Genomic DNA, 27,033 nt, shown 5'->3' on the forward strand with positions numbered 1-27,033 from the left:
CCAGATGTGCCAATTTCTGGGACTATAAAATCCCATAGCTGTCCTGGAGAAGTCAGACATCGTCCTCCAAGGAGCCGCAGCAATGAAGGCATTAGTGCTCACCCTCCTCTTCCTCCTTATTGCAGCCAGTGAAGCCGAATGATATTCCAGATGTGAACTGGCTTCACTTCTGAAACGAAAGGGCATGGATGGATATCGCAATATCAGCTTGGAAGACTGTGAGTTTACTCTCTTTTTTCTCCACCTTAGAAATATTCAGGTTTGTTCTCTAAGAGGTTCTACCATTTCTAACTGTAAATTTTTATAGTAAACCGCTGTCAAGCCATCTGTGCCTGGCACTTTCCCTAGCTTTAGTTGCTTAATTACCTTCAAGATTTCCCCTGAGGTTATTGGTTGGTTCAACTTTTGCCTGTACTCTTCTCTAACTAGGGGTAATTTCTCTTTATCTAAATATTTGTCTATATCTAAACCCTTAATTTTGTCCCCTTTATACAATTCTGTAAAAAATTCCCGAAATGCCTTTTGAATCTCCTCCTGTTGAAACACCTCCTTCCCTCTATAAATCAATTTGGTTACATTTCGAGTTTTCCTTTTTTTCCTAATCTGATAAGCTAGCCATCTGCCCGGTTTATTTGCGTTACAAAAAGTGTTGTGTTTTGCATATAATAAACTAGTGGCTAGCTGGTCAGAGATCAACATATCAAATTGGGATTTTAATATGGTAATTGCTTCCTTAACCTTTGTATCGCCTGGATTCAATGTTAACTCCAACTCTTTCCCTTTAATTTCCTCTTCCAATTCTTTTCATTTTAGCCCTTGTTTATGTCTATGTATTTTGTTTATATTCATCAGTACTCCTCTCATATACGCTTTGCTTGCATCCCATACAAATTCCATTGGTGTACCCTTATTCATATTCAGAACAGATTCAGATAACAATTTTTTACAATCATTAATGTACTTTTCATATCTGAATAAGTTTTCATTCAGTCTCTTTCTCGCCAAATATCTCTCAATTCAAAGTCATCCATCATGTCAAAAAAAGGTTTTAGCTTAGCTCGGGTTTTAGTATTTGGGCGAGAGGTCTTCTTATCTCTTTTAATGTCAATCACGCCATTCCAGTCACCCAATAGTATACAAGACTTATAGTCCCACTGTACTAATTTAGCATGAAGATTTCTATAGAATCCATCTTGCTGTTGATTAGGAGCATAAATTCCCCAAAGTAATGTCTTTTTCCCTTCTAAGATTAGGTCTAGCACAATATATCTTCCAAAGGGATCTGCTTCAATTAGTTCAGCCTTAATGTCTTTTCTTAAGTATACAACTATACCATTTTTCTTTTCCATAGCAGAGGTCACAAAATGTTGACCAAGTTTGGGGTTAAACAAATATTTTTGATCAGTTGATTTGATATGAGTTTCTTGCAGACAAATTATATCATTCTTGAACTGTTTAAGATAGTGAAATATTTTCTTTCTCTTCTGTGGAGAGTTCAGTCCATTGACATTCCATGTCAAAATCTTAGTTGTCATCTTTGGTCGCCTGAAGCTTTTTTTAGAGCCTCCTGCATGGTCTGTTTAACCTTTGGCCTAGCTTCTCCCATGGCTTCTGAGCTTGTTGCTGTGACTCCTTGATCAATGGCCGGTGATTGTTGAGGTTGTTGCATTGTAGCTTGCATCCAGCCCACTCAGTGATTAAAAAGCTCTGTTCTATCTTCTTAGAATGAGAAAATGCCCTTTCTTCCCATCACAACTGAGGAGATTTTATGTTTCATCCTGCACTCTAGAATCAAAAATGACTGGACAGGGAAGCCTTTCCTTTTTAAACCTGCATTCGCATTCTGACTTTAATGAGGGTGGTTGATCTCCAGTTTGTCACCTGTTTGGGGCAAGAGCAGAAGTGGGATTTGCTTAGAACACTGTATTGCCTATTAACAATAACTGGCTTAACTAATATAGACAGATAGGCAGCTACAAGCATCCTCTCAAACGTTAAGTTCCTTCGGATTCCCCTGTTGAAAGAAATGTCCATCTGGGTTCAGTTTCAAGTGGGGAAAAAGACACTGGAAACATGGAAGCTGCTTGGAAAGATGGTTTAATGGTGCACAGGATCACATGACTTGAGATGCTGGGGGGAAAGGTGATCACATGCTTTCAAATTTTGGGCGAAGAGGGAGAGAGCGAGAGAAGGTACTTGCTGAGTTTTTTATACTCTGTTTGGCCCCCCTCTCCGTTTCCTGTTCCTGTGTAAAAATGTATTATGATTGGTTGTCAGACTCCCATGGGGCCATACAGGGGCAACTCTCTAGGCTGTGTTTTGAGTCCAGGTTTGGTTGAGTTCTCAGATGCCATGTTGTGAGTTGGGTAAAGGGCTAATACTATCATGCCTTAATCCCATCACCATGGATCTGAAAGGGGAGATCTTTTTTATGTAAATAGTCTGGCCCAGGCTTTCTTTTTAATGGCCCATTAACAAAAGGGGGGGGGGTGCCGAAACACATTAAGTAGGAGGGAGGGTGAAGGGGGAAGATGAGGTGTATAAGGAGGTGTGGTAAAGGGAGAGAAGAGAAGGAGAAAGGAAGGGAAAGTAGAGTAGAAAATGATGGAGGGAAGTCAGGATATAGAAGAGTTGGAAATAGAGGAGAGCAGAAGATAGGAAGAGAGGGATAGGAGAGAGGGTGAAGGGGGAAAATGAGGAGTATAAGGAGGAGTGGTAAGGGGAGAGAGTAGAAAGAGAAAGGAAGAGGAAATAGAGTAGTATGGAAGCGGAAATACACCAACGAAAGGAAGAGTGGGAAGCAGAAGGGAGAAGAAAAGTGGGAAGGGAGGGATAGGAGAGAGGGTAAGGGGGGAAGATGAGGAGGTTGGGGATAAGGAGGAGTGGAATGTAGAGAGAGAAGAAGGAGAAAGGAAGGGGAAATAGAGTAGGAAAGGAAGAGGGAGGGAAGATAGGAAATAAGAGAGAGGTAGAAGAAAGAGGTGTAGGGAGAGTAGAAGAGCTAATAATGGGTGTTAATCTTTTTGGGGCGTTGAGGACAAGAGGAACTGATGCAATTACTATTTAATACTATATGATATTGGCTATGTATAGTATACATGTGATTGTATGTTATGAAATTGAAATAAAAATATGTTCAAATAAAAAGGGGGGGCATTAAAAGTGAGTCTGTTTCCTGCGTAAAGACATATTTCCCCATTTCTTATCCAGGGAAATATATTTTGCCTTTTCAATATTTCCCAGGATATTTCATTTTTCTAGGAGATGGTTGGTTGCTAACTTCCTACACCCCCAAATCATTTCAATTCCAGATATGGTTAAAGGAGCCATCCCAGAAGATTTTCCAAAGGTACAGAGTGCAAAAGATCCACAATCCAGAAGTATCTCCTCCCGGGATGGCCTAGATAAAAAAGAGAGAAAAAGGAGAGAGAGGGGCTTTATATCCCATTAACAACCCCAGGAATATCTTGGAGACAGCAATCAAGCTTATTCCAAATTCTCCTGAAGGTTTCCAAAATGTATTGAATTTCTTGGCTCCTTCCTTGATTGGGGAAAAAAATGGGAAGATAGTTAAATATTCTGTTTTAAATGTTCCGTGTGAGAAACCAGGACAGCTTTTTCATTTACAGCACAGTCCTTTTGTAGGCCTTTTCTCATTTGCTTTCTTCCAGGGATCTGTATGGTTGCTCATGAGAGCAACTTTGACACCCAAGCTGTGGGTAGGATAAACAGGAATGGCAGTCGCGACTATGGGATTTTCCAAATAAACAGCCGCTATTGGTGCAACCATAACCGGGGCCGTACATCTACTGGCTGCAATAAGATTTGTAGTGGTAAGTTATGCAGAGTAGAAGAGATATAATCTTGATAAATGAATGCAAGAGCTGTGAGGAGAACTATTAAGAGAAAATTGACGAGAAAGGAATGACATCTCAGTCCTGGGAAAGAAGGAAGGATCTGAAAGAGATTGAAAATGACCCCACTTTCATCCTGTTTGTGAGTGAGGTGGGAGAGAGAAGCTTTTAAAATTCTATTCTTATTATTGTGGTCTACGACAATGAAGTAGTATAGATTCTCAAAATCCTTTTTTTTCTGAGAATTTTTTTTATTGTTTTAGTTAAACAAAAAAAATTATAGGAAAAAAACCCATCTTTCGTTACATCTTGTTGAAAGCATATCGATTGGTTACTAATATATTCCGTGCGTTTCTTCCACAGTCCTTACATATACTTCATTCAAATCATGTTGTACATTTTAAGTCAAGAAAAGTTATGTATTTTACTATCCCTGTACCCTAATTCTCATTTGGTTACCATTGTTTAAACATGTTTTTATCTAAAATCATTTATATTAGAAGACACACCCACCTACTGGCTTTCATTTGCAATTTCAATAGATCTCCAATACAATTGCACCTTTATGACATGTTCTAAAATTAATTTGGTTAAGTAAGATATCTAAGCATTCCCACCCCCCGTAACACACCTGTATGTATCATTAAATATTGTCCATTAACATTTCATTGTTATTATTGTAGTTAACTAAAGGTTATTTACTGATGACCTCACCTCTCTTCTCCAGGCCCACACAATGTTATAACTTTATAACCGTCTTTAAACAATGATTTATTAATAAGATTTATAGGACTTTCCCTCAATCCCAAATTAGTTAATTACGCGCTAAGAAAATAAACATTAGACATTTAAGACAATCTACCTCCCCTACCACCTTACCATCTCTGGTCTTTTTCGGAAGCCCCTGGTGCTGCTGGTGAGCCCCCCTGGCCGATTACCTGCTGGCCCCTGGTCCTATCAGTCATCCAGAGCAGCGGAACAGCGGCTGCTGAGCTTAGAAGAAAAACGTGGAGGAAAGCATGGAGGAAATGGCGGCGCCAAACAGCTGACTCACAGCATTACATTCTTACATCCTCCTTTCCGGCCAGCTTGCTGACTATGCTGGAGCTGAGTGGTGGTGACTGTGTCTGTGAGTCTTGGTGACTAGTGAGTGACTAGTGAGCTAAGAGGGGTGAACTTTTAACTTAGTCTACTTTAAAGAAGGGGGCTGTCGGAAGCTGTTGGAGGCTGCACTGAATCTATAGATTGAATGGTCGTGCTTGCTACTACCCTAGACGCCCCCCCCCCCCTCGGATCTATCTCTGCTCACTTTGCTACCTGTTACCTAATTTATTATTTATCATCTGCTGTTTTGCTATTTATTATCGTTGTAACCCCCTCCGGACCTTGCTCCCTGCTCACTTAATTATTAAGAGGAGTAGGACTGTGGCCAACTGGCAAGGAGGAATAGAGGATGGCGACAGCAGGGACAAGGACTGAGCCCCGAAAATACCAGCAATTTTCCTTCCATTTGCAAGAGCGGTGCAAGTTAGCCTCGAACTCTGGCCTCCTACATTGGGGCCCTTATATATCTTTGAGAAAGAGACTTTCGAATATACAGCCCGCTAACCTCCACCAGTGGGGCAAGACTATATGGGAGCCGTCTACGAACTCTGGAGCTTTATACTCAATCTTGTTTGTCTACAGCCACCTTATATACTACGTACTTTTGACTTGGTGGCTAAGGACATCTCCCCAGGACATAAGAAGGGAGAGGAGCAGACCATCGCTTCCTCCACTGTTTCCATATTATTATATATTATAACTGCGCAATTTTAATTAGAATGTTGAGTGTATGGGAGTTGCTTGGAATTGAATGAATGCCCACTTTTAGTAATTGTTACCTTTGTATTTTATATGTTTTAAATTCTTACGTGGGATTTGTTAGAGTGGATAAATGAGAATGCTTGACTCGGAGGACCTGCTGGGGAAGGCGGGAGGAACTGGGGTGGTTGGGGGGACCATGGACATGGGAGTGGGTCGGAGCATAGCGGTCGTGACAGGGAGAGGCAGATACGGCGGGGACCTTAGGGCTGGCCATTACCGGGGAAGGAGGGTTCGCTACATTACAGAGATCCCTCCTTCCGGCCCTAGGAGTCCCACTCCAAGACCAGATGGCGCGAGTAGTCAGGACCCTGGTCTCAGGCTGTTGTCGCTAAATGCCAGGTCTGTTGTTCACAAAGCTCCCCTCGTCCGGGACTTAATTGTTGACGAGAGGGCAGACCTGGCATGTATTACTGAAACCTGGCTGGGCACAGAAGGAGGAGTCCCCCTTGTAGAGATGTGCCCAGAGGGATTTCAGGTGCTTCATCAGCCGAGAGCCCAGGGAAGGGGTGGCGGTGTGGCTATTGTAATCCGGGAGTCTCTGTTACCTCGTAGGGTCCCTGCTCCGGAGCTTGTCGGGTGTGAGTCTCTGCTGATAAAGTTGGACCTCAAGGGTCAAGTGGGTTTGCTGCTAACGTACCTGCCTCCCAACTGCGTTGCAGCATCCCTCCCCTCGCTCCTCGAGTCAGTAGCCGAGCTGGCAGTTGAGTTCCCCAGGCTTATAGTTCTGGGGGATTTCAACTTGCCATCGCTCGGTGAACGCTCTGAAGGGGCGCAGGAGTTCATGGCTTCCATGACAGCCATGGGCTTGACCCAAGTAATTCGGGGCCCAACCCATGCAGCGGGTCACATGCTCGACCTCGTATTTCTCTCGGAGCAGTGGATGTGTGATCTTGGTCTGAGGGGTAATGAGATCATACCCCTGTCGTGGTCAGACCATTGCCTACTGAGGCTTGACTTCCGGAGGCCAAACCCCCACCGTAGGGAGGAGGAACCGACCAGGTGGTTCCGCCCCAGGCGACTTATGGACCCTTTGAGGTTCCAGACGGAGCTTGGGGTTATTCCTGATACCCTCGCCCACAGTTCGGCGGAGACTCTGGCTGCCGCCTGGTACTCGGCGGCGTCGGAGTCTCTCGACCGGATTGCGCCACTACGGCCCCTCCGGGTCAGTGGATCCCGGAGAGTTCCCTGGTTTACCGAGGAACTCCGGGAGAAGAAACGCCGGAGGAGATGCCTAGAGCACCAGTGGAGGTCCGATAGGTCCGAGGCAAACCGAGCACTCTTAACTACCTGCACCAAGGACTATGTCCGAGCATTAAGAACTGCAAAAAGATCATATATTTCTTCCTTGGTTGCGTCCGCCGAGTCACGCCCAGCCGCCCTGTTCAGGATAACCCGCTCCCTCCTTAATAGGAGGGATGCGGGAGACCCCTTGCAGGGTAGGGCTGAGGATTATGCTCAATTCTTGGCGGACAAAGTAGCTCGGTTTCGATCGGACTTGGACTCCACCGCAGTAGATCCAGCTGAGACACAGGAGGATCATTTGTCACATCAGTTCTGGGTTGAGTTCCAGGAAGTTGCCTCTGGGGATGTGGACAAGGCCATCCGAGCTGTAAGTGCCTCCACTTGTATTCTGGACCCGTGTCCCTCCTGGCTGGTGGCCAACAGCAGGGAGGTGACACATGGCTGGATCCAGGCGGTTGTCACCGCCTCCCTTCGGGAGGGGCACTTCCCCGCCGCGCTCAAAACGGCGGTGGTGAGACCCCTCCTAAAGAAACCATCGTTAGATCCAGCCATCTTAAACAACTTTCGTCCTGTCTCCAACCTTCCCTTTATCGGGAAGGTTGTTGAGAAGGTGGTGGCCTTTCAGCTTCGACGGGCCTTGGAGGAAGCTAGTTATCTTGACCCCTTCCAGTCCGGCTTCAGACCTGGTTACAGCACAGAAACCGCTTTGGTCGCATTGACCGATGATCTCTGGAGGGCCAGAGATGGAGGCTATGCGTCCATCCTGGTTCTCCTTGACCTCTCAGCGGCTTTCGATACCATCGACCATGGTATCCTTCTGCGACGACTGCGGGAGGTGGGAGTGGGAGGCACTGTTTTGCGGTGGTTCTCCTCCTACCTCTCGGACAGGTCGCAGTCGGTGTTAGTAGGGGGTCAGAGATCGTCCCTGAGGCCCCTAACATGTGGAGTACCTCAGGGTTCGGTCCTATCCCCCCTACTATTTAACATATACATGAAACCGCTGGGCGAGATCATTCGGAGGCACGGGATAAAATACCATCAATATGCGGACGATACGCAATTGTATCTGTCCGCCCCGTGCCAACTCAATGAAGCGGTGGACGTGATGAACCGGGGTCTGGAGGCCGTTAAGAACTGGATGAGTGCTAACAAACTGGTGCTCAACCCGGATAAGACCGAGTGGCTGTTGTGTTTCCCCCCCAATAATTTGGCTAATACACCAACGCTTAGGCTGGGGGGTCAAATTTTATACCCCTCAGATAGGGTCCGCAACTTAGGAGTCCTCCTGGATCCACAGCTGACTTTTGACCATCAGCTGTCAGCTGTGACCAGGGGGGCATTTGCCCAGGTTCGCCTGGTCCGCCAGTTGCGGCCCTACCTAGATCGGGGGGCCCTCACAACAGTCACTCGAGCCCTTGTGATCTCTAGACTGGAATACTGCAATGGGCTCTACATGGGGTTGCCCCTGAAGTGCATCCGGCGACTACAGCTAGTCCAAAATGCAGCCGCGCGAGTGATAGTGGGCGCACCTCGGTTCGCCCACGTTACACCTGTCCTCCGCGAGCTGCACTGGCTGCCTGTTGGTCTCCGGGTGCGCTTCAGGATAATGATGACCATCTTTAAAGCACTCCATGGTAGTGGATCTGGGTACTTGAGAGACCGCCTTCTGCCGATTACCTCCCTAAATCGACCAATCAGATCGCACAGACTGGGCCTCCTCCGAATTCCATCTGCCAGTCAATGTCGACTGGCGACCACATGGAGGAGAGCCTTTTCTGTTGCTGCCCCGACCCTATGGAACGAGCTCCCCATGGAGATCCGCACCCTCACCACGATCCAGACCTTCCGCGCAGCCCTCAAGATCTGGGTCTCCCAGCAGGCCTGGGGATAGGCTTCCAATTACCCGCCCGAGTGTTTGATTGCTGAATGAAAGTTGTGTTTTATTATTTTTCTTTTGTTCACAAAGTGTTTGTTTTGACCTTGCACTTCCCCTCCCCTGTGGTTGTAAGCCGCCCTGAGTCCCCTCAGGGAAAAGGGCGGCATATAAATCCCAATAAAACCTAAAACCTAAAACCTAAACCTAAACCTAAAAAATATTAATATTTTTACTTGACATTCACCCAGAATGTACATTAGCATTTCTATGGCCTGGTTATTTATCCTAACTAGGGTTATTATTTCTCTATTACTATCATAGTAAATTTATGTTAATGGATAAACATTCAGTGGTAATTTAAAACAGTCTATAAAGTACTAAAATCTCTACTTAATAATCATCAAAAATTAACTAGCTTTTTCCCAACAATTGGCATTATTAATCAGTATCTTTCCAGTAACAAAATGGTCTTTCACCTCTCGCCAGTTGTGTCAATTCTATATCCAGAACCTTTCCAGGGTTTAAGACTTGTCTCTGCACATTGAAGCTTAAACGATCTCTCATGTGGTTTTGTTGCCCTTGAGTTGTTATTAATGTAAGCTTAACTTTGGTTGTCAGGTTTGTTTCCGAATAGATTTGTCTTATTAACTCCATCTTTTTTGCTCTTTCTTTTTCTCCTATATCTTGGAGTTTGGGGTGGAACACCAAATTATCAGTCACTTTTCCAGCTTCCTTTCTTTCCACTTTCACTCACGTTTATACTCCATTTATAAGTTCACCTGAGTTCTGATCTTTGTTTTCTGTATTTTCATTCACTTCTTTAATTTCTGGGGCTATAACCCTATCATCTTTTTTTGTAATATCCCATAGTCTGTCCCATTTCTTGTCAAATCTCTCAAGTCCTTCTGAGATGTTTTGAAGTCCAGCCAAACTGTTTTGAATTAACAAGTTTTCTTCATCTGAGTATTGTTCCATTTTTTAGAGTAAGGAAAAATATAGAGAAAGAGCAAGAAGAAGAATTTGGTACTATCTGCCACTCTAGCCTGTCACAGATTTTGAAGAATATATCTATTTTTATTTTAGACAAATGTTCTTTTATGGTTTTCATAGAAGAAGGGTTCTAAAGTTTTTCTTTCCTTTTCCACTTTTTGTCAAAATATTTTCCTCACACCACTATTTGTGACTTTGGGTCAGGTTTTAAAGAGTCGTTCCAAACCCTTTTTTGCACAGTCAGTATAGTCAGATAAGAGTGAACAAAAGAAACATTGTTACAACAGCAAAGGAAAAAAAGCTTCAGACTTGGGCTTCCAAGTGGCAGATTCAATTCTTTTAAAACCTCTTTCCTTAAGTATTTTTAATATAATATTGTAACAAGTAGAAGAAATTTATTAAAGTAAAAAGAGTTTTAATTTAAGCCAAAAAAGTTAAAGTAATAAAGGGAAATAGAGGGGGGAATCTCTTCACCTCAAGCAGAATAAACAGAAGCATTGTAATCACTCATTCCACAAAAGATTACAAGCAAGAGCAAACTTTCTAAGGCAGTCCAATAGGGATTAAATACACCACTTTGTTCTTGCTTAATGGACTAATTAATCTTAAGAAAAAAGTTTCTGAGGGCAATCTTCTAAAAGAAAAGAAAAAAAACCTCACCAGATAGAAACACTTTCATTTCTCTCTTCCTGGAGCCGTCTCCAACTATGTCAGCTGGGGCAGGGCTGCCTGTTTGCCGCCAGTTGGAAGCATTTCCCTTGGGCTTTGCAATGTCCCTGTGACCAACACGGTCTTGTCTTCCCAGTCACCGCCTCTTTGGGACGGTTTAGGTCCTGCCGGACCGTCCAGGGGCAAAAGTGTCATCGGCAGATTCGGACAGTCAAATCCTCACAATGTATCGTTGCTACATTGGCTGCTCCCCCTCTAGATTCCCACAATCCTTCTACTGTTCGCTTCCTGACCTGATCTACTATCAAGGGTTGACATTTATTTCATTAGAAAAGCAAAAAGGTGAAATGTCCCAAATAACTCAATTGAAAATTTTGTAGGGACATTCTAATCCTCCTTCTTTATTGGTCTCTGTAATTGTCCAATTGCACCCATCACTTCATGGAGATTCGTGTTTAATCATCCTGCCACACAAAATTGTTTCGAGTTCCTACTTGGGTCATAATTTGTAATAATAACTAGACATATTGTTTTTTGTTGACCTGTTATCCTTCCTCAATCTGGTCCTCCACTTAGTATCCCATTTTTAAGCTTCTCACAAGTTGTCTACCTTCCCCTGCAAAGACATATCTGACTTTGTGCCTCTACATCACCCAATCCAGTGTGGTCTGAGTTTTAATGAGCACCAGACTCATATTTGATGAGGTCCTAGTGTCTCACATGGCTCAATATCCTCAGAATTTCTCCTACTTTTTTTAGTGTCCCACATGGCTCAATATCCTCAGAATTTCTCCTACTTTTTTTTTGCTTTGTATAATAATTTTATGCAAATGTTTGAAAATAACTTTCAAATATATGGGATGGGACATATTTTTATTTGCTTCTCCCATCAGATTTCTTAAATGATGATATCACAGATGATATTGCTTGTGTTAAGAGAGTTGTGCGTGATGCCAATGGGATGAATGTCTGGTGAGTCAATCTCTCATTAAAATCTTTCTACTTGTGGCATTCAGTAGCAAATCAACTGTTGCTCATGAAGGATAATTATCTTTCTTTAGACTATTGTACAACTTTAACATTGGTGGAGAAAAATACTTTCAGAATACGACACACTGTATTTTTATTGCTTTTATTCAATTCTGGTTGCTTTAGAATAGGGGTTTAACAGCCTTTTGAATTTGGGTTTAATGGTCTTTTAAATCATGATTTGAAAGTAGATTAAAAGTAGATTAAAGGTGGCTAATTGGCACACAGATTAGCCGGGTGAATGTTGAGGCCTATTTTTATAGGCTGGAAAATTTCTTCCCAGTAATTTGACATCCATTATCCAGTTTTTGCTTGCTGACTATTTATACATCTTTTAAAACGCAGGTTCACCATTGAGGTTTAGCACCGAGCTGGGACAGACAGGAAAAGAATTTGCAAATGGCCCTTTAAACACCAGGATTCTGATCCCAAGAATAGCAATAGCAGACTTAGACTTATATACCACTTCATAGTGCTTTACAGCCCTCTCTAAGTGGTTTATAGAGTCAGCAAATTGCCCCCAACAATCTGGGTCCTCATTTTACCTTTCTCAGAAGGATGGAAGGCTGAGTCAACCTTGAGCCGGTGTGACTTGAACTGCCAAACTGCAGGTTGCTGGCAGTCAGCAGAAGTAGCCTGCAGTACTGCATTCTAACCACTTCATCACCACAGCTCACCACCTTGGAATAAGCTCCAAGGGATCCAAAGTCGATTTTTGAACAGCACAGTAGTAAGAGAACCAGGGAGAGATAGTTTGTGAAGCCTCCAATTATACGATGGGCAGGAAAGGGGGCTACAGCAGCAGATCATTCGATAGGAAACTCTTAAAGCCAACAATCAGCATTTAAAAGCAATTCATAAAGACAGTGTGTGATCAACAATTAGAGTTATCTAAAAGTTACACGGCTGTGTGCCCTTCTGAGACACTGTAAGGTTTTGGGCAGGATTTTGTGAGCCTCTGGTCACCTGTTCCCCTGAAAAGAAGACCTCCCCAGAGAATAAGCCCAATTGAGTTTTTGAGTACATGCACTAAAATAAGTCATCCCAAAAAATGAGCCCTCCTCAAAAATATTTAAATGTGTGCGCAGCCGGTCCCCGCCATTTCCTTTGGTTGGTTGATACGCAAACAACACGAGGTGAGGTGGCGAGGCCAGAGGGGAGGAAAGGGAGGGGGAACATACCACATGCAACCCACTTGCCCTTACCTAACAGCTGCTCCTGCAACTGTAGCCACCACACTTCTTTTGTCATGCTAATGGCCACCGCAGAAAGAGTGGCAGGCCTAGCAACACACAACACAGTATCAGCCATGAGGTGACCATGCTCACCACCTCATGCAACTCAAAAATAATAAGACCTCTCTGGAAATAAGTCCAAATGCTTCTTTTGAGTGTCAAAAGAAAATAAGACCTTGTCTTATTTTCTTTTGATACTCAAAATAAGCATTTGGACTTATTTTATAAGACCCTGTCTTATTTTCAGGATAACACTAGGTTTTAAGTCTCTATAGCCCTGGTGGGTTAGGCAAAATATTTTTAAAAGAAGGATAAAGTTTACTCCTCAGTTATTTTTACTAGGTATATGTACTGACTTTACAGTGGTAGAGACTAACTTGATTCTGCACCTAATAACGGCAGCAAGACTTTTGGTGGCGCAATACTGGAAGAAGGAAGACTTGCCTACAATCCAAGAATGGACATTGAAAGTCACAAACTTAGCCGAGATGGCTAAAATATCAGCATATCTTAAAGATCACTCAAATGAGAGATATAAACGAGACTGGAAAAAATGGATTGACTATATACAAAATAAATACGGGACCAAGAAATTCCAGTTAGCCTATGCTTAAGATCAGAAATGATTTAAACTGTTTAAAGTTAGTTCAGTAAGAAGAAGCTAAGGTCAATGTAGAATGTCATTAATTTCTTTATTTCTTTTTTCTCAATAGATTTTAGACTGTGTTAGTTAAAAATCCATACCGTGTACGGGTTCTGGGAAGTCGGGGGGGGGGAAGGATGAGGGGGGTTGGGGGGGTGGAGGGAGGGAGGGGGATACAAAAAAAATTGTACTTCAATGTTTTAATGATTGACGAATGATGAAATATTTGTGTTTTTTAAAAGAAATAAAACCTTTTTCAAAGTCTCTATAGCCCAAACGGGCAAGATTATGTGGGAGTCCAAACTATCTATTGGGTATCAGTAGCATATAGGCTTTAGGACTTTCAATGAAAAACTAGCTCCCTTGAAACTTCCTGAATCTCTTGAAGTACTCATCAAAGAAAGTATCATGCGTGTGATGTAGAAAGGAAAGCAATATTCTTATTCTTACTCCTAGGTATGGCTGGAGAGAAAACTGCCATGGAAGAGATCTGTCAAGATGGACTCGGGGCTGCAACCTCTGAGACTGATCTTCCTTCAATTTCTGTTTCTCCTCGGAGGAGGAAAACGGTGCTATTTCTTATATAACCAACATTTAGCAACTTGGTTCTATCCTTGTATTCCACAGGTTGGGGTGCATGGATTTTTTTGCATACAAATAATGATTTTTAAAAGGTTTCTGGGTGAGGAAGAGGGAACGAGTCTGCTTTTTCAAATCTTCAAAACATGCTTCAATGAAATGTGTATTGTGCATTATGCCTTTCCCCGTTTCATTCTTTCTTTAAATTTTCTTTCATCCTTCATGATTCCTGCAAAATTGAACAGGCTACAATCATTCCTCTGGCACAACAGATCTATGCAACCACAAATGTTATAGGTTGAAAGATTAACTTCACCTGACAGAAATCCTGAAGCACCTCTTCATACAATACTTGTAAACTTACTTGAAATTGTTATCTATTTATTTGTATCCCACCCTTATTATTTTTACAAATAACTCAAGACAGCACACATATCCAATCATTCTTCTGGCACAGCAGATCTATACAACCACAAATGTTATAGGTTCAACGATTAACTTGATGCATCTCTTTATATAATACTTGTAAACCTACTTGAAATTGTTCTTTATTTATTTGTATCCCATCCTTATTATTTTTACAAATAACTCAAGACAGCACACATATCCAATGCATCTTCCTCCTCCTATTTTCCTGCAACAACCTTGTGAGGTAGATAGGACTGAGAGAGAATGACTGACCCAAACCCACCCAGCTGGCTTTCATGGCTATGACAGGACTTGAACTCACAGTCTCCTGCCTTCTAGCCTGGTGCCTTAATTGTGAGACCAAACTGGTATTTTCATGAAAATGTCAGGCTCGAAATCAAGGAAGCGAGTTCTTTATTGTTTCACACCTGCAGACAAAACCTTCAAAACCTGCTTCAATACATTGTATATTGTGCATTATGCCTTTACCTGTTTCATGCTTTATTTATTTTCTTTCATCCTTCACGATTCTTTATAGTTTCACACCAGCAGACAAAATCTTTCCGATTAAAAATGCTACTGTCAACTTCTACAATGTAGTCTGCAAACTATTAGGGAGCGGCTGTCTTCACCCATTTTTCTCTCATACAAAATATCTGGATTGAATTACCTCTTATTCCTATGAAATACGGCCCCTCCCTCTTTGAAATCAACCTCCTTATTTTCCAGCACAGGTGTTTTGCTTAGAAAATCAAAGATCAATTTATTAATGGATGGCTTATCTGTGAGCTCATATGGGATAACAAATCTTTTTCAAAAAGTATTGCTATATACAATAAGCTAAAACAATAGTATATTTAGGGGTGTATTTTGGCACCTATAATTCTCAGCTTATTTGTGAATATATTCCCCAGCCTGATATTCTCCAAAAGCATTGTGAGTTATAATTCTTGGAGTCCTAACACATTCCCCCTTAACATTCAGTATTGCTTATGCCCTCATGGGTTTACTAGGAGCAGTAATGCTGGTTATTAAATTCCTTTTTAAAAGGTTAGTAGAAATGGTCAGCAGTAGAAACCTACATGGGGCATGGTGAGCATACATGTACATCATACCTGGATTTTTCTTTGAACCAGCTTCCAAAATGCCCCCTTGACATCCTTGTTTCTCAGGCTGTAGATCAGAGGATTGAGCATGGGAGTCAGAGCCCCGTATGCTAAGGATATGACCTTGTCATTTTCAGAAATGGATTTCCCTTCAGGTCTCAAGTACATGATCATGATTGTTCCATAAAAGACACTGACCACAGCAAGGTGAGAACTACAAGTGGAGAAGGCTTTTCTGCGTCCCTGGCTAGAACTGATACGTCGTATAGCCAGGCCTATGCGGACGTATGTCACAACTATGAAGCCACAGGGAGGGAATAGCAGAAAGAAGCTGAAGATATGCATAAAGAGCTCACTGACTGTGTTGGAACAAGCCAGTTTCAGTAAAGATTGCAGCTCACATCCAAAATGGTTGATGGTGTGATGGCCACAGAAGTCAGTGGGCTGCAAGAGTACGGCGGTCAATGTTGACATGAAGGCAAGGGCCACTGACATGGCTACTAGATAAAAGCATAATTTCCAACTCATGATCTGCGTGTAGTATAACGGCTGGCATATAGCTGCCATGCGATCATATGCCATGACTGCCAAAATGATGCACTCTGCTATAACTAGAAATAAGCCTATGTACATTTGGACTAAACATCTGGAGAAAGAAATTGTGGGCCTGTAGATGAAGCAGTTCACTAAAACCTCAGGAAGTGCATTGTTGATAATAATAAAGTCTACTGTGGAAAGGACACAAATGAAGAAATACATGGGGGTATGAAGCCGGGAGTCAGCAATGATCAACATGACGATGAGTCCATTGCCAAGAAAGCTAATGAGATAGACCATCAAGAGGAAGCAAAAGAGAATAATCTGAGCTCTGGGATATTCTGAAAATCCGATCAGGATGAATTTCGTCACCAGTGATTCATTTGAAGTTCCTATTCTATTTTCTCCCATTTTCTCCTGCAGGAAAGAATGAATGGTGTGATTACTGAGTACATTCAAGAGAGATGCAATATTTTCAGTTTAAGGGTTTAGATTGCCATTTTCTGTATAGAAAAAATAAAAATGCAATAAAAACTGATTGAAAACTGCTTTGTGCATCATGCTTAGATAGAATTTGTTTTAACCATGATTTATTGAATACAATTGTTGGATTCCCACATGGGTAGGTTCACAGACTGCATTAAGGAATATGTTGTCTGAAAACTGCAATGAGAGCATAAACTGCTAAGCCAAAACTCAATAAGCTACCCTCTGTCTCATAGCTAGGTATTCAGATCCAACCCCAGGTAGAAGGTGAAGAAATCCTTTTCCAAAAGTAATGAAAGCAGCAAACTGGCAGCTTCATCAGCATCCCTAATTTACCAGGAGGGCAGTAGAAACTGAACCAAAATGTCCTGAGTCAACTCATTAGAAGCAATGAGTTCATGTTTAGATAATTCACAAAGCAGAGCAGAATCAATGCTGATCTCACAAACACCATCCTTTCTTTTTTGGATTTGACAAAGTCAAAAAAAAAAAAAAAGGAATGGCACGCAGGGTAATCTTTTAAGCAAATACAATTTGTTGCAGGGCATAATGTTTCTAAACATGAGGTATCACTATTAAGATACATATTTGTTTATTATGTTATAAACAGGACACTAATTTTTTAATGATAATGCTTTGGAATTATTGTTAGTTAAAGAATGATCAGAATTTCACTTAATGGCACCAATTCACTCATTCGGAGGGTGGAAAGATTGCAACACAATTATGTTACCATTCAGATATGGTATGCTTTTATTAGGAAAAACTAACAATATACTAGGTAGTCCATTCCCAAACTACCCAGGATACCTTTTTTTCTGCTGTACTAAAATCCAAAGCAGATGTTACAAATTCTTGGCCTCCTACTCATAAAAGATTAAGATTGAGAATAAAGGTTGGTTAGAGAACTAAACCACACAAAAGGAAAAACATTTTTGGAATGAAAGGTAAAGAGAGTAGTGAGAGAGAGAGATGCTAGCAAGAATTCCAACCAATAAGCATTAGAATAACCAGACCAGAGACACGGCTTCGAAGTCTCCTGTCTGGATGAAGGACTCTATCATTTATTTTACAAATACAAACAGAGAACAACTTACCAAACTTAAATTATCTTCTTTATTTTTCTTTTTATCTCTGAGGTTTTGCTTGCCCAGTGTTCTTCCAGTGATAAATGGTCAAATATTTTTTTTATGTCTTCTAAAGTAATTGTGAATAGCCAAGTGGGAAAAATGGTGCTGTTTGCTTTCAAAGAAACTAGGGATTTGATGAAGTTTAGATCCAGATTTGTGGTCTGAAGTTTTCTAGCATCGTTCAGTCATACTATCTTTGCATTGTGTATTTTTGCTAAGTAAGTGTAGTGTTCCTCATTGTGGTTGCTTTTACTTCTGAGCAACAGCTCCAGAAGGAAAACAAGCACTTAAAGGGGAAGAATGTTAGCAGAAGGATAGTGTCTTAGATCTTTCTTTGCCTTGGCATTGAGAACAACACTGCCAGTTCCTTGAGGTAAAAGATTTTTTAAAAAAATTCTCATCTTTTCCCCAGTGGCTAATAAATGGCATTTCTGCTGGAAGAAGGTCGAGATAAAAGTCCAAGGACAGGTCTTTAATTGAATTTCATGGGAATTTCCTTTAAATTCCCATTACGTTTAAAGTAAAAAAGATACATTATTTCATCATTTAAGTTCAACTATGGCATTCTTTTCCAGAAAGGCAACTTTATAGTTATGTTTTTTTTAGTTTCTTAAAGACTGACAATATTTACAACATAGAATGGCTGTAGAAGCCAGTGTTCTGGTGTGCTTCAAAACCAAATGAGAACCCAGAAGTGGGAGAATAGTTTAATGACCACATAGTATGGGGGCTGTCACACAGGAAGCTGGCAGAACCAATGGGAGACACAGCTTTGCTGACATGGAATGCTTCATTTCAGATTCTTTACCCTTATTCACATCAATTTTCTCTTTGTAGAGTCTGTAGCAGTGGTGGTCAAAAATTTTACTACCAGTTCTGTGGACATGGCTTGTCTTGTGGGCATGGATTGATGGTCATGTGACTGGGTTGGCATGGCTGATTGGTCATGGGACTGGGTGGGCATGGCCAACTTGCCATCACTCACATCAAGGAGCCTTTCATTGAAAGTGTTGAGACTTCATCAATTATTAGGCACAATAATTTGCAATAATCCTTGAAAACACGATAGTTTTGATTTCATTCGCAATGAATTCAACTATATTCACTCCGGATCTCCGTAAATGCAAGCCAACTCCCACATCTACTTCAACCATAGCTAGCAAATTTACCTGTGCTTCGATGTGTGAGAATGGATTGCATCTTTGCACCAGATCATAAACAGTAGAAAATATTTTGCAAGTACTGGACAAATGTTTGTTAGTTGACTTACCTATGGATTTGGTTAAAGCATCCTGCTCCCGTTGTTTACTGCTTTCTAAACAAATAAGGTGTGCTTTTGATTGAAAATGTTCCTTTAATTTTTTTCTGAGCGATGCTTGTTGATTCTCCTTGGTTGATCCTGTTGGCACAACCTGGAAATGTTTCCACTCTCTAGAAACATGAATACCTCTCTCTAATGACAACATGGGTTTTGCACAGTACTCACAACCTAACTTTTTGTCGGATACTGCCAGTCCATCATACTTCTCCTGGAAGTTTCTGTATTGCTGCAAACTCCAGCAGTCAGGAAGTTTGTGGAACTTCAGTGGAGGAGAATCTGGAGATGGACTTGCTGCTTTCTCTGACTTCAAGTGGTGGAAGTGGTGGTGCTGGTGATGGTGATGGTGACTGTTGTAGATCAGCTGATTCCTCATCTCTTGTTTTTTTTGGAGAAGAAAGCGGTCATATTCTGTTGCCTCTTCTTCATCTTGGTAAATAATACTAACTGCAAAAGAAATAAAACAATATTGGACTCAATTATGGTTGTAAACTGAGGACTACAGGTAACAGAAGGGACCTCTGTTTTCACCTAACAATGTATAGTCTTTTCAGGAAGAATGCCCCGCAACAAACAGGAAAGATATAGTCTTTCATCTAAGAAGTTAGATTAAGAATGAATTTTGTTCTGACCCCCCCCCCTTCTCCATCCAGGAACGAAAGCCAAAACAGATGTACAAAAGAATGTTTTAATCAATCCAGACTCTTGTTGGCTGCAAGCCCAAAATAAACAAAGAGATAAGCTCTCTGGCAGCAATTAAACAAGCTCTCACAGCAAACCACTTATCCAAGTTGATTTCTCTGAATCATGAACGTGAACAAGAACATTGAGTCCTGCAACCAGGGCATGGTACAAACAGTCCCTTTTATAATCAGGAGAGGATCTTAATCAGCATCAGCTGCTCGTAATCACCTCCTGTAATTACTCCGTTGTTCTTTACGCCGAGTAGCCCTGCGCCTGCGTGCATCCTGAAACAACTCCCAAATGTTTTCCTGAACATTTGATCCAATGCTCTGCTGCCACCTGGTGGCCAACCAGTCTCTCCTTGCCCTGCTCAGAGTTGACACCCTGTCCAGGGTCCTCCACCTCCTCCAAGGCCGACTCATAAGACCCCTCGCTGTCGGAGTCTGGCGGCAGTTCCAACGGCTCCTGCCGGGCCACAACCAAATTTCATAGGTAGTTTCACAGAGCAATACAAATTTCTTTTTCTGAAATTTATTTCTCAGTTCAAAAAACAGGAATATATGAATTAGGTTCAGTACTTAGGTCAGTCCAAGTAGCTATTCAAGAGTTAGTGGTTAGAAGCAATGGTAAAGCAAGATATGGATTTAAAACCAGAAATATTTTGTTGGGTATTTCAAATGGAATACAATATATATTTAATTTTACACATGTTAGCAGCTGCTGGAATTGCATTTGCTCAACAGTGGAAAAACAAAGATATGAAAATGAATAAATATTAGAATGTGCAAGAATGAATAAATTGACAATTAAAATCAAGGTGGCTTCGAATACTTTTTCACGTGGGGTTTGTTTTACCAATGGCTAACTAACAGAAACAGAAATTAGAAATCTAAAAGTATGGATGAAAACACCAATTATGTAAGGAAAGGTCACTAAAATGTATAAGGAAATATTATTAGTACTTGATCATTAGTAATGTGTAGATAAACATTTTAAAAGATTCTATCAACAATAAATTAAAATAAACCATTTCAAAATACTGAAACCATTTCAGAATATTCAATACACAATATAGTATTGAATATAGAATATTTTGAAAAGTATTGAGTATAGAATTTTTTAATGATTTCTTTTTAATTATTGTTGATAGAATATTTTTTTAAATAGTCTAAGACAATTTAAAAAAGATTCTACCAACAATAAATTAAAATAAATCATTTTTAAAAATTCTATACTCAATACTTTTAAATAAAACAATTTTTAAAAATTTTATACACAATAAATAAAATATTCTTTAAAAAAACATTAAAAGCATAAAAGAAAAAAACGAGTCACTTACCAGGATGCAGAATCAGGAGATCTCTGATGCGATGGGTGCAGCAGGGAGAAGGGCAGGCAGGTGACGAGGCAGCAGGTAACCTGGACTGAAGGGACAAGGGTCAACCGGGTCAGCTAGGCCCACCGCCTGGCAGGCTTAGCTAGACAGGCAAGGCTGGGGACTAGGGCGGGGACGCGGGGTAGCAGGAAACCCCCGTTCAGCCACGTTGCATATGCTAGCCTGCAGCTTTTGTGAGGGAAGGAAGGCCTTCCCTCGCGAAAGCTACAGGCTGGCGTACGCTAGCCTCCTGCTGCCACCCACCCATTCTCGGCCACATGGAGTATGCCAGCCTGCGGCTTTCATGAGGAATGGCCTGAAGGCCTTCCCTAGCAAAAGCCGCGGGCTGGCATACCCTAGCCTCCCGCTGCTGCTGCCCCCCACCCTCACGTTTAGTTGCTTACCTGAAGGAAGCAGCAAGAGCAGCAGGGAAGGCGAAGTGAAGGGGGGACCCGATCAGCTAGCGTGATGTGACACCTGCTCGGAGAAGGACTCTTTTTTTAAAACAGAAGGACTCTTTTCAAAAGAGGAAAGTAGGCTGTTGGCACTGCACTTTTAAACGGGTGTTAGATGCAGGTGGGGTGACTCCAGCCTGCTTTCTGATTAGCTGGACTCCAGCCAATTCAGTGAGTGGCGGGCTGGGCTAGCTTAGTGCGGACTGGTGAAGGAGTGAGCAGACGAGGGGTGAGCAGATGGGCAGGGGTGAGCAAGTGACCAGGCCAGAGGAGACATTTCAGTACCGGTCTACCAGTGGAATGGGTTCTAACCAGCACGGTAAATTTCTGGAACCTCTTCTACCGAACTGGTTAGAACCTGCAGGAACCCACCCCTGGTCCCGTCCTGTCCCACCAAACTTTGTTCTAAAAAAGCTTTTAATAAACTATCCTGTTAAGAGTTGCCAAATCCTAGAAGATGTGAATTCATTACACATCCATGTCAGGTATTCCCAAATGAACAGAAAGCACAAAATTAGAGCCTCATTCCCATCTTTCTCTCCCTTTTTCCCTCTTCTACTTTCTGTGCCTTCAGGGAGGGTAAATATGGCAAGAAAAGCAATAAAAAAATATAGTTCTCTCACTTGTTTCAGCCTGTTAATTTTCTCTACATCAGTGGTGGGTTTCAAAAATTTTTGGAACCTACTCTTTGGGTGTGGCCTGCTTTGTGGGAGTGGCTTGCCAGCCATGTGACTGAGTGGGAGTGACCAAGATGATGTCAGCATTCCCAGTCAAGACAGAGGTATAAATTACACAGAAAAGAAAGAGGCATCCATACACCTGAATTTAATTTCAAAGCAGTGGCAATAATTTAAATTCATTAAATAATAATGTTGTTAGGGCTATGCATTGTTTTTCAATATATAGGAATGTAAAGCCCACAGCATCTACTTGGTACTTTTTAAAGCAGCGGCACCTTTTTCCTGGATTCATGAAATATCTACTTTAAAGAGTTGTGGGTGGGGTACTATATTTACATTCTTGTATTCTCTTCAGTACTTTGTTTGGAATAGAATCCAAAGTACCATTCAGTCCTAGCATTTGTACTAAAGCTAGGCAAATTATTTTACAGGGCTCTGAGCACTCCTCCAGATCTGGTCAATGAAGCAGATGTTCCAAAGTATTCCCACAACTTTCCAATGCTTTGAAATCCCACCAAATGATTTATACAAGCCTATTTCACACTTTCTTCTATACGGCAATCAGGGTGGTTTTACATATGGTTCCCAGGTGGTCTATTTTCCAAGTACTTAGAGGGCCAAGAACTGCCTTTCCTAGATTGCAGCTTTAGCTTCATTGAATGTTAACACACCTTCAGGCCATTCAAATATAGACTAGCTCTGATCCTGGAACCATATCACATGCTTTATATATTAATTTCATATTCATTGTAATCATTATTGCTTAAAAAAACAGGCAGCAGTCTTCCTTGGTTGGTTTTGGGGTACCTTGTAAGAAAATATGGGCAAGAAACAAGAAGTTGATTCACCACCACCACCCCTACTTTAGCTTATTTCTGTCTTATCTAATATTTTCCTGCAATTCTTTCATAATCCAGACTACTAAAAATTCTACATAATGATACTTTTAAAATAACTTTGATGTCCAACAGATTTCCTACTTATTAATATGAATAGGTTCTGGCCTGTTGCTTAAAAAATACATTCATAAATATAACCCCAATAAAAAAGAATAGTATGTTGGACTACTGAAAAACTCAGCCAAATGGAAAAATCCAAAGAAAAAAATATTGGACTTCCTGCTAAGAAGTAACAATTTATATATAGTATGCACAATTCTTTTAGTTAAATCATTGCTGAACAATTTATAATAGTTGTATCAAAGTATTATTCTAAGATATTTGCCACTACTACCCTACTTCCTCGATGTTCACTATTGTCTCCCTCCCCCCCCCACCCAAGATTTAAGGGCATGTGAAACAGTTTTGATGAAAGTTGCATGATATGAAACTTCTCTCCTTTGAAATAAGGTTTGGTTTTAATTCTCCAATGAATCAAAAGGAATGTTTCACGCTTGTTACACAGCATTTGTTTTAACGTTCCATAGCTCTTCCCAAAACCAACCAAGGAAGATAAAACCACGGAAATCTAATACTGTTGTGCATAGCTTTGCACTAAATTATCTGTATAGTAAGCCAAAAATAGTTTAAGATTATAATTAGCCCACCTGCCCTGGAGGCAGCGAAGGGGAGACAGGTGGCCTTGGGAGGTTTGCAGTTTTCCCAGGAAGGCGGCGGCGAAGGCCTGGAGGCGCCGAAGGCACGCAACGAGAGGCTTTGGGAGGAGTAGAAGCTTGGAACGGGTGGAGGCGCCGAAGGCATGCAAACGAGCGGCTTTGGGAGGAGTAGAGGCTCGGAATGGGTAGAGACGGCAGGGCCGGCTGTGCAGGCGGTGAGGGCGCGGGGCCTCGGCGGTTTGGGAGGACCAGCAGGCAGCGGAGGCAAGGCAGGCTGGGTCATGCAGCACGCAGTGGCCGCGGAAGGCTGGTGCGAGAGGAGCCGGGCGCGCAGCGGCTGAGCGGGGAGGCGCTGGCCTTCCTGAGCCCCTCGGGCTTCTCGTTGGGAGGCCGACATCGCAGGGAGGCAGGAAGCAGGCAGGCGGTGGCCCGGCATTGAGCTCACGCGGCAGGCTTCCCAGGGAGGAATTAGTGAGCCCTGGAGGCATAGGGAAGACTGGGAGGCATCGTGACGGCGGCTCTTGGGAAGCGAGTCTCACAGGAAACACTGACTTGCTTTGGCGTTGGCAGGCAGAGGACTTAAGCGACCTCAATTCGACGCGTGTCAGCAGGTTGAGGGACATCGATCTACTGGTGCGCCAGAGGGTTGAGCTTCGCAGGCAGCATATTGAATTTGAAACCGGTCGAGGCGACGTCAGCTCGGCGCGGTTTGTAAATGGCAGATAGCAAATCAGGCAGGAACGGAAGGCCGCGGCTGCAGGCAGACTTCGCGAGAAGGCAGGCAGCTCTTCGGAAGGCAAAGATGCTTTGCAGGCTGGCTGGCAGGCAGCCTCCACAGCAGAGAGGCAGGCAGACTTCGCAGGCAGGCTGAGTGGCCACCTCGCGAAGCAGTTTGGGCTATCGGGACAGCTGGCTGGCTCCGTGAGGTGCACGGAAGGCCCAACGGCTACGGGCCCAGACAGTTCCGGCTGAGGTTGGCTTCCGCAGATTGAAGCTCCTCGGTTGCTGGAAACTGCTTCAGCTGGGCGCATGCTGGCCTTGGGTTCCGGCGGGTCCTTCACGGGCTCTTCTCCGCGGTTGAGCCTCGCGGTCCATTGCTCGTCTTTGCGCATCGGCGGCGCTCCGTCCAAGGTGGGTGCGGAACCCCCCCTCGGGCGGATGGAGGCCGCGTCTGATCGATGCCAAGTTGGCGGAGACGCTGGCAGGCTCCAACGGCGGTGACTACGGCTGCTGCTGCTGCTGGAAGGTAGCCTCGGAGTTGTGCGAAGGTAGCTCGGGTAGCCTCTGGAGTTGTGCTGCGACTGGCTATTTTTTCTTGTTCCAGGCCCTGCGGGAATCGCGGATCCCATCCTCGTCGCCAGTTTTAAGTATTGAAGTGAAGGGAACGCAGGAGCCATGGATAGCCAGTAAGATGGTCTTTATTACACAGAAGTAAGTGACAGCAATTCAAATACGAACAGATCGCGCCCCGTATTTATAGAAATTGTAACAACACAATAACCAATCATGGGCCGGGTACTGCACAGCAACTGCTGATGCAGTACCTCGGCCAATCAGGGGAGATTAACTGTTTCAGGAAGGCTAGCAACAGCCTCCAATGCCTCCTGGCCAATCAGGGCTCAGCAGAGCGGTTGCTGGCCCTTTTTGCATGTATCAGAATACACAACACCCCCAATACATTTTTCTTGTTCAGAGGCTGACCTGCACTGGCTGTCTCCCTGGCGATGGGCCGGCGGTTGCGGATGGTCCACCAGCTCGGGTGCAGCCAGACCGGAGAAGTTTTGGGCAGGATTTTGGCACTCATCACATACTTTAAGTCTCTTCAGCCCTAACAAGGATTCTGGCAAGATTATGTGGGAGTCCAAACTATCTATTGGGCATCAGTGGCATATAGCCTTAATGTGAGAAATAGAAACTCAGGACTATTTTATCTAAAACAATTATTTTCCTTTGATTTTAAGATGGGGAAAAGGACATTCAATGAAAAACTACCCCCCTTGAAACTTCTTGAATTTCTTGAAGTAATCATCAAAGAAACAATCATGTTTCAAATAAATAAAATAAATAAATAAATAAAATCATGTGTGTGATGTAGAAAGGAAAGCAATATTCTTATTCTTACTCCTAGGTGCGGCTGGAACGGCAACTGCCAAGGAAGACATCTGTCAAAATGGACTCGGAGCTGCAACCTCTGAGACTGATCTTCCTGCATTTCTCTTCCTCCTCCTGGGATGAAAACTGTTAGGAATATAATCCAACAGTTGGGTTGGCAATATATAAATTATGTAACAATGCTATACTTATTTCTTTAAATCATACCATAAAATGTGATTGGTTGCTGTTTTCCTCAATCGACCATAAGTGGGAGCCAGAATGACTTAGTTCTCTGTTTGTTAGATGCTGGGCTGATCTGATCTGAGTGTTTTGGAAGCTGACTGTTAGAAAGTGCTGTGAGCTATTGTAAGTTTTGCAACTGCTAGCAAACTTTGAGTCCCGGACTGTTTGTATGATTATGTACTATGTTATTTGGGTTATCCCTTAACTGAAAGATGTTGATGACTGACTGTCTCATCCGTGTATGACTTGGTCTGTTTGATGGACTCTGATATTTCTATTTCCACAAAAGTAAAAGCCTATTTAAACTGCAGTGTCTCTGTATGCTGGCTTGTGTGTTCTCCAACACAACTCTCACAACGCTTCTCTGAACGTACCCGCTCTCCCAATGGGGAGCTTACCTAACAAAAATGATGCTATTTCTTATATAACCAATGTTTAACAACTTGATTCTATCCTTGTATCCCACATGTTGGGATAAATTGATTTCTTTGCATACAAATGATGATTTTTAAAAGGTTTCTAGGTGGGGAAAAGGGAACCAGCTTCAATAAAATGTGTATTGTGCATTATGCCTTTCCCTGTTTCATTCTTTCTTTAAATTTTCTTTCATCCTTCATGATTCCTGCATAATAGAACAGGCTACAATCATTCCTCTGGCACAGCAGATCTATACAACCACAAATGTTATAGGTTGAACGATTAACTTCACCTGACAGAGATACTGATGCATCTCTTCATACAATATTTGTAAACTTTCTTGAAATTCTTATTTATTTATTTGTATCCCACCCTTATTCTTTCACAAATAACTCAAAACAGCGCACATATCCAACACGTCTTCCTCCTCCTATTTCTACACAACAATCCTGTGAGAGAGAGTGACTGACCCAAACCCACCCAGATGGCTTTCATGGCTGTGACAGGATTTGAACTCACAGTCTCCTGCTTTCTAGCCTCGTGCCTTAATTGTGAGACTAAA

General features: G+C 42.5%; 2 protein-coding genes across 3 annotated transcripts; one reads left to right on the top strand and one right to left on the bottom strand.

The window, feature by feature from the left end:
• Nucleotides 1-32: 32 nt before the first annotated feature.
• Nucleotides 33-25,994, top strand: LOC116504307 (lysozyme-like). Of its 2 annotated transcripts, XM_032211241.1 has the most exons (4): nt 33-218; nt 3,672-3,833; nt 13,861-13,973; nt 25,846-25,994. In XM_032211241.1, the coding sequence occupies exons 1-4, from the start codon at nt 185-187 to the stop codon at nt 25,960-25,962; spliced, it is 426 nt and encodes a 141-aa protein (XP_032067132.1). In that variant the 5' UTR covers nt 33-184; the 3' UTR covers nt 25,963-25,994. The 2 variants fall into 2 exon arrangements, 1 of the variants encoding a protein (XP_032067132.1); XR_004254795.1 differs by lacking the exons at nt 3,672-3,833; nt 25,846-25,994 and adding an exon at nt 11,391-11,469 and having other exon boundaries at nt 13,861-14,598.
• On the bottom strand, nt 14,701-18,561 carry LOC116504305 (olfactory receptor 13H1-like). The gene has a single exon (XM_032211240.1). It carries the CDS (start codon nt 16,443-16,445, stop codon nt 15,501-15,503), a length of 945 nt encoding a protein of 314 aa, XP_032067131.1. The 5' UTR covers nt 16,446-18,561; the 3' UTR covers nt 14,701-15,500.
• Nucleotides 25,995-27,033: the final 1,039 nt, after the last annotated feature.

This window comes from Thamnophis elegans, chromosome 2, assembly GCF_009769535.1.
Source record: "Thamnophis elegans isolate rThaEle1 chromosome 2, rThaEle1.pri, whole genome shotgun sequence".
Classification (NCBI taxonomy): Eukaryota; Metazoa; Chordata; class Lepidosauria; order Squamata; family Colubridae; genus Thamnophis; species Thamnophis elegans.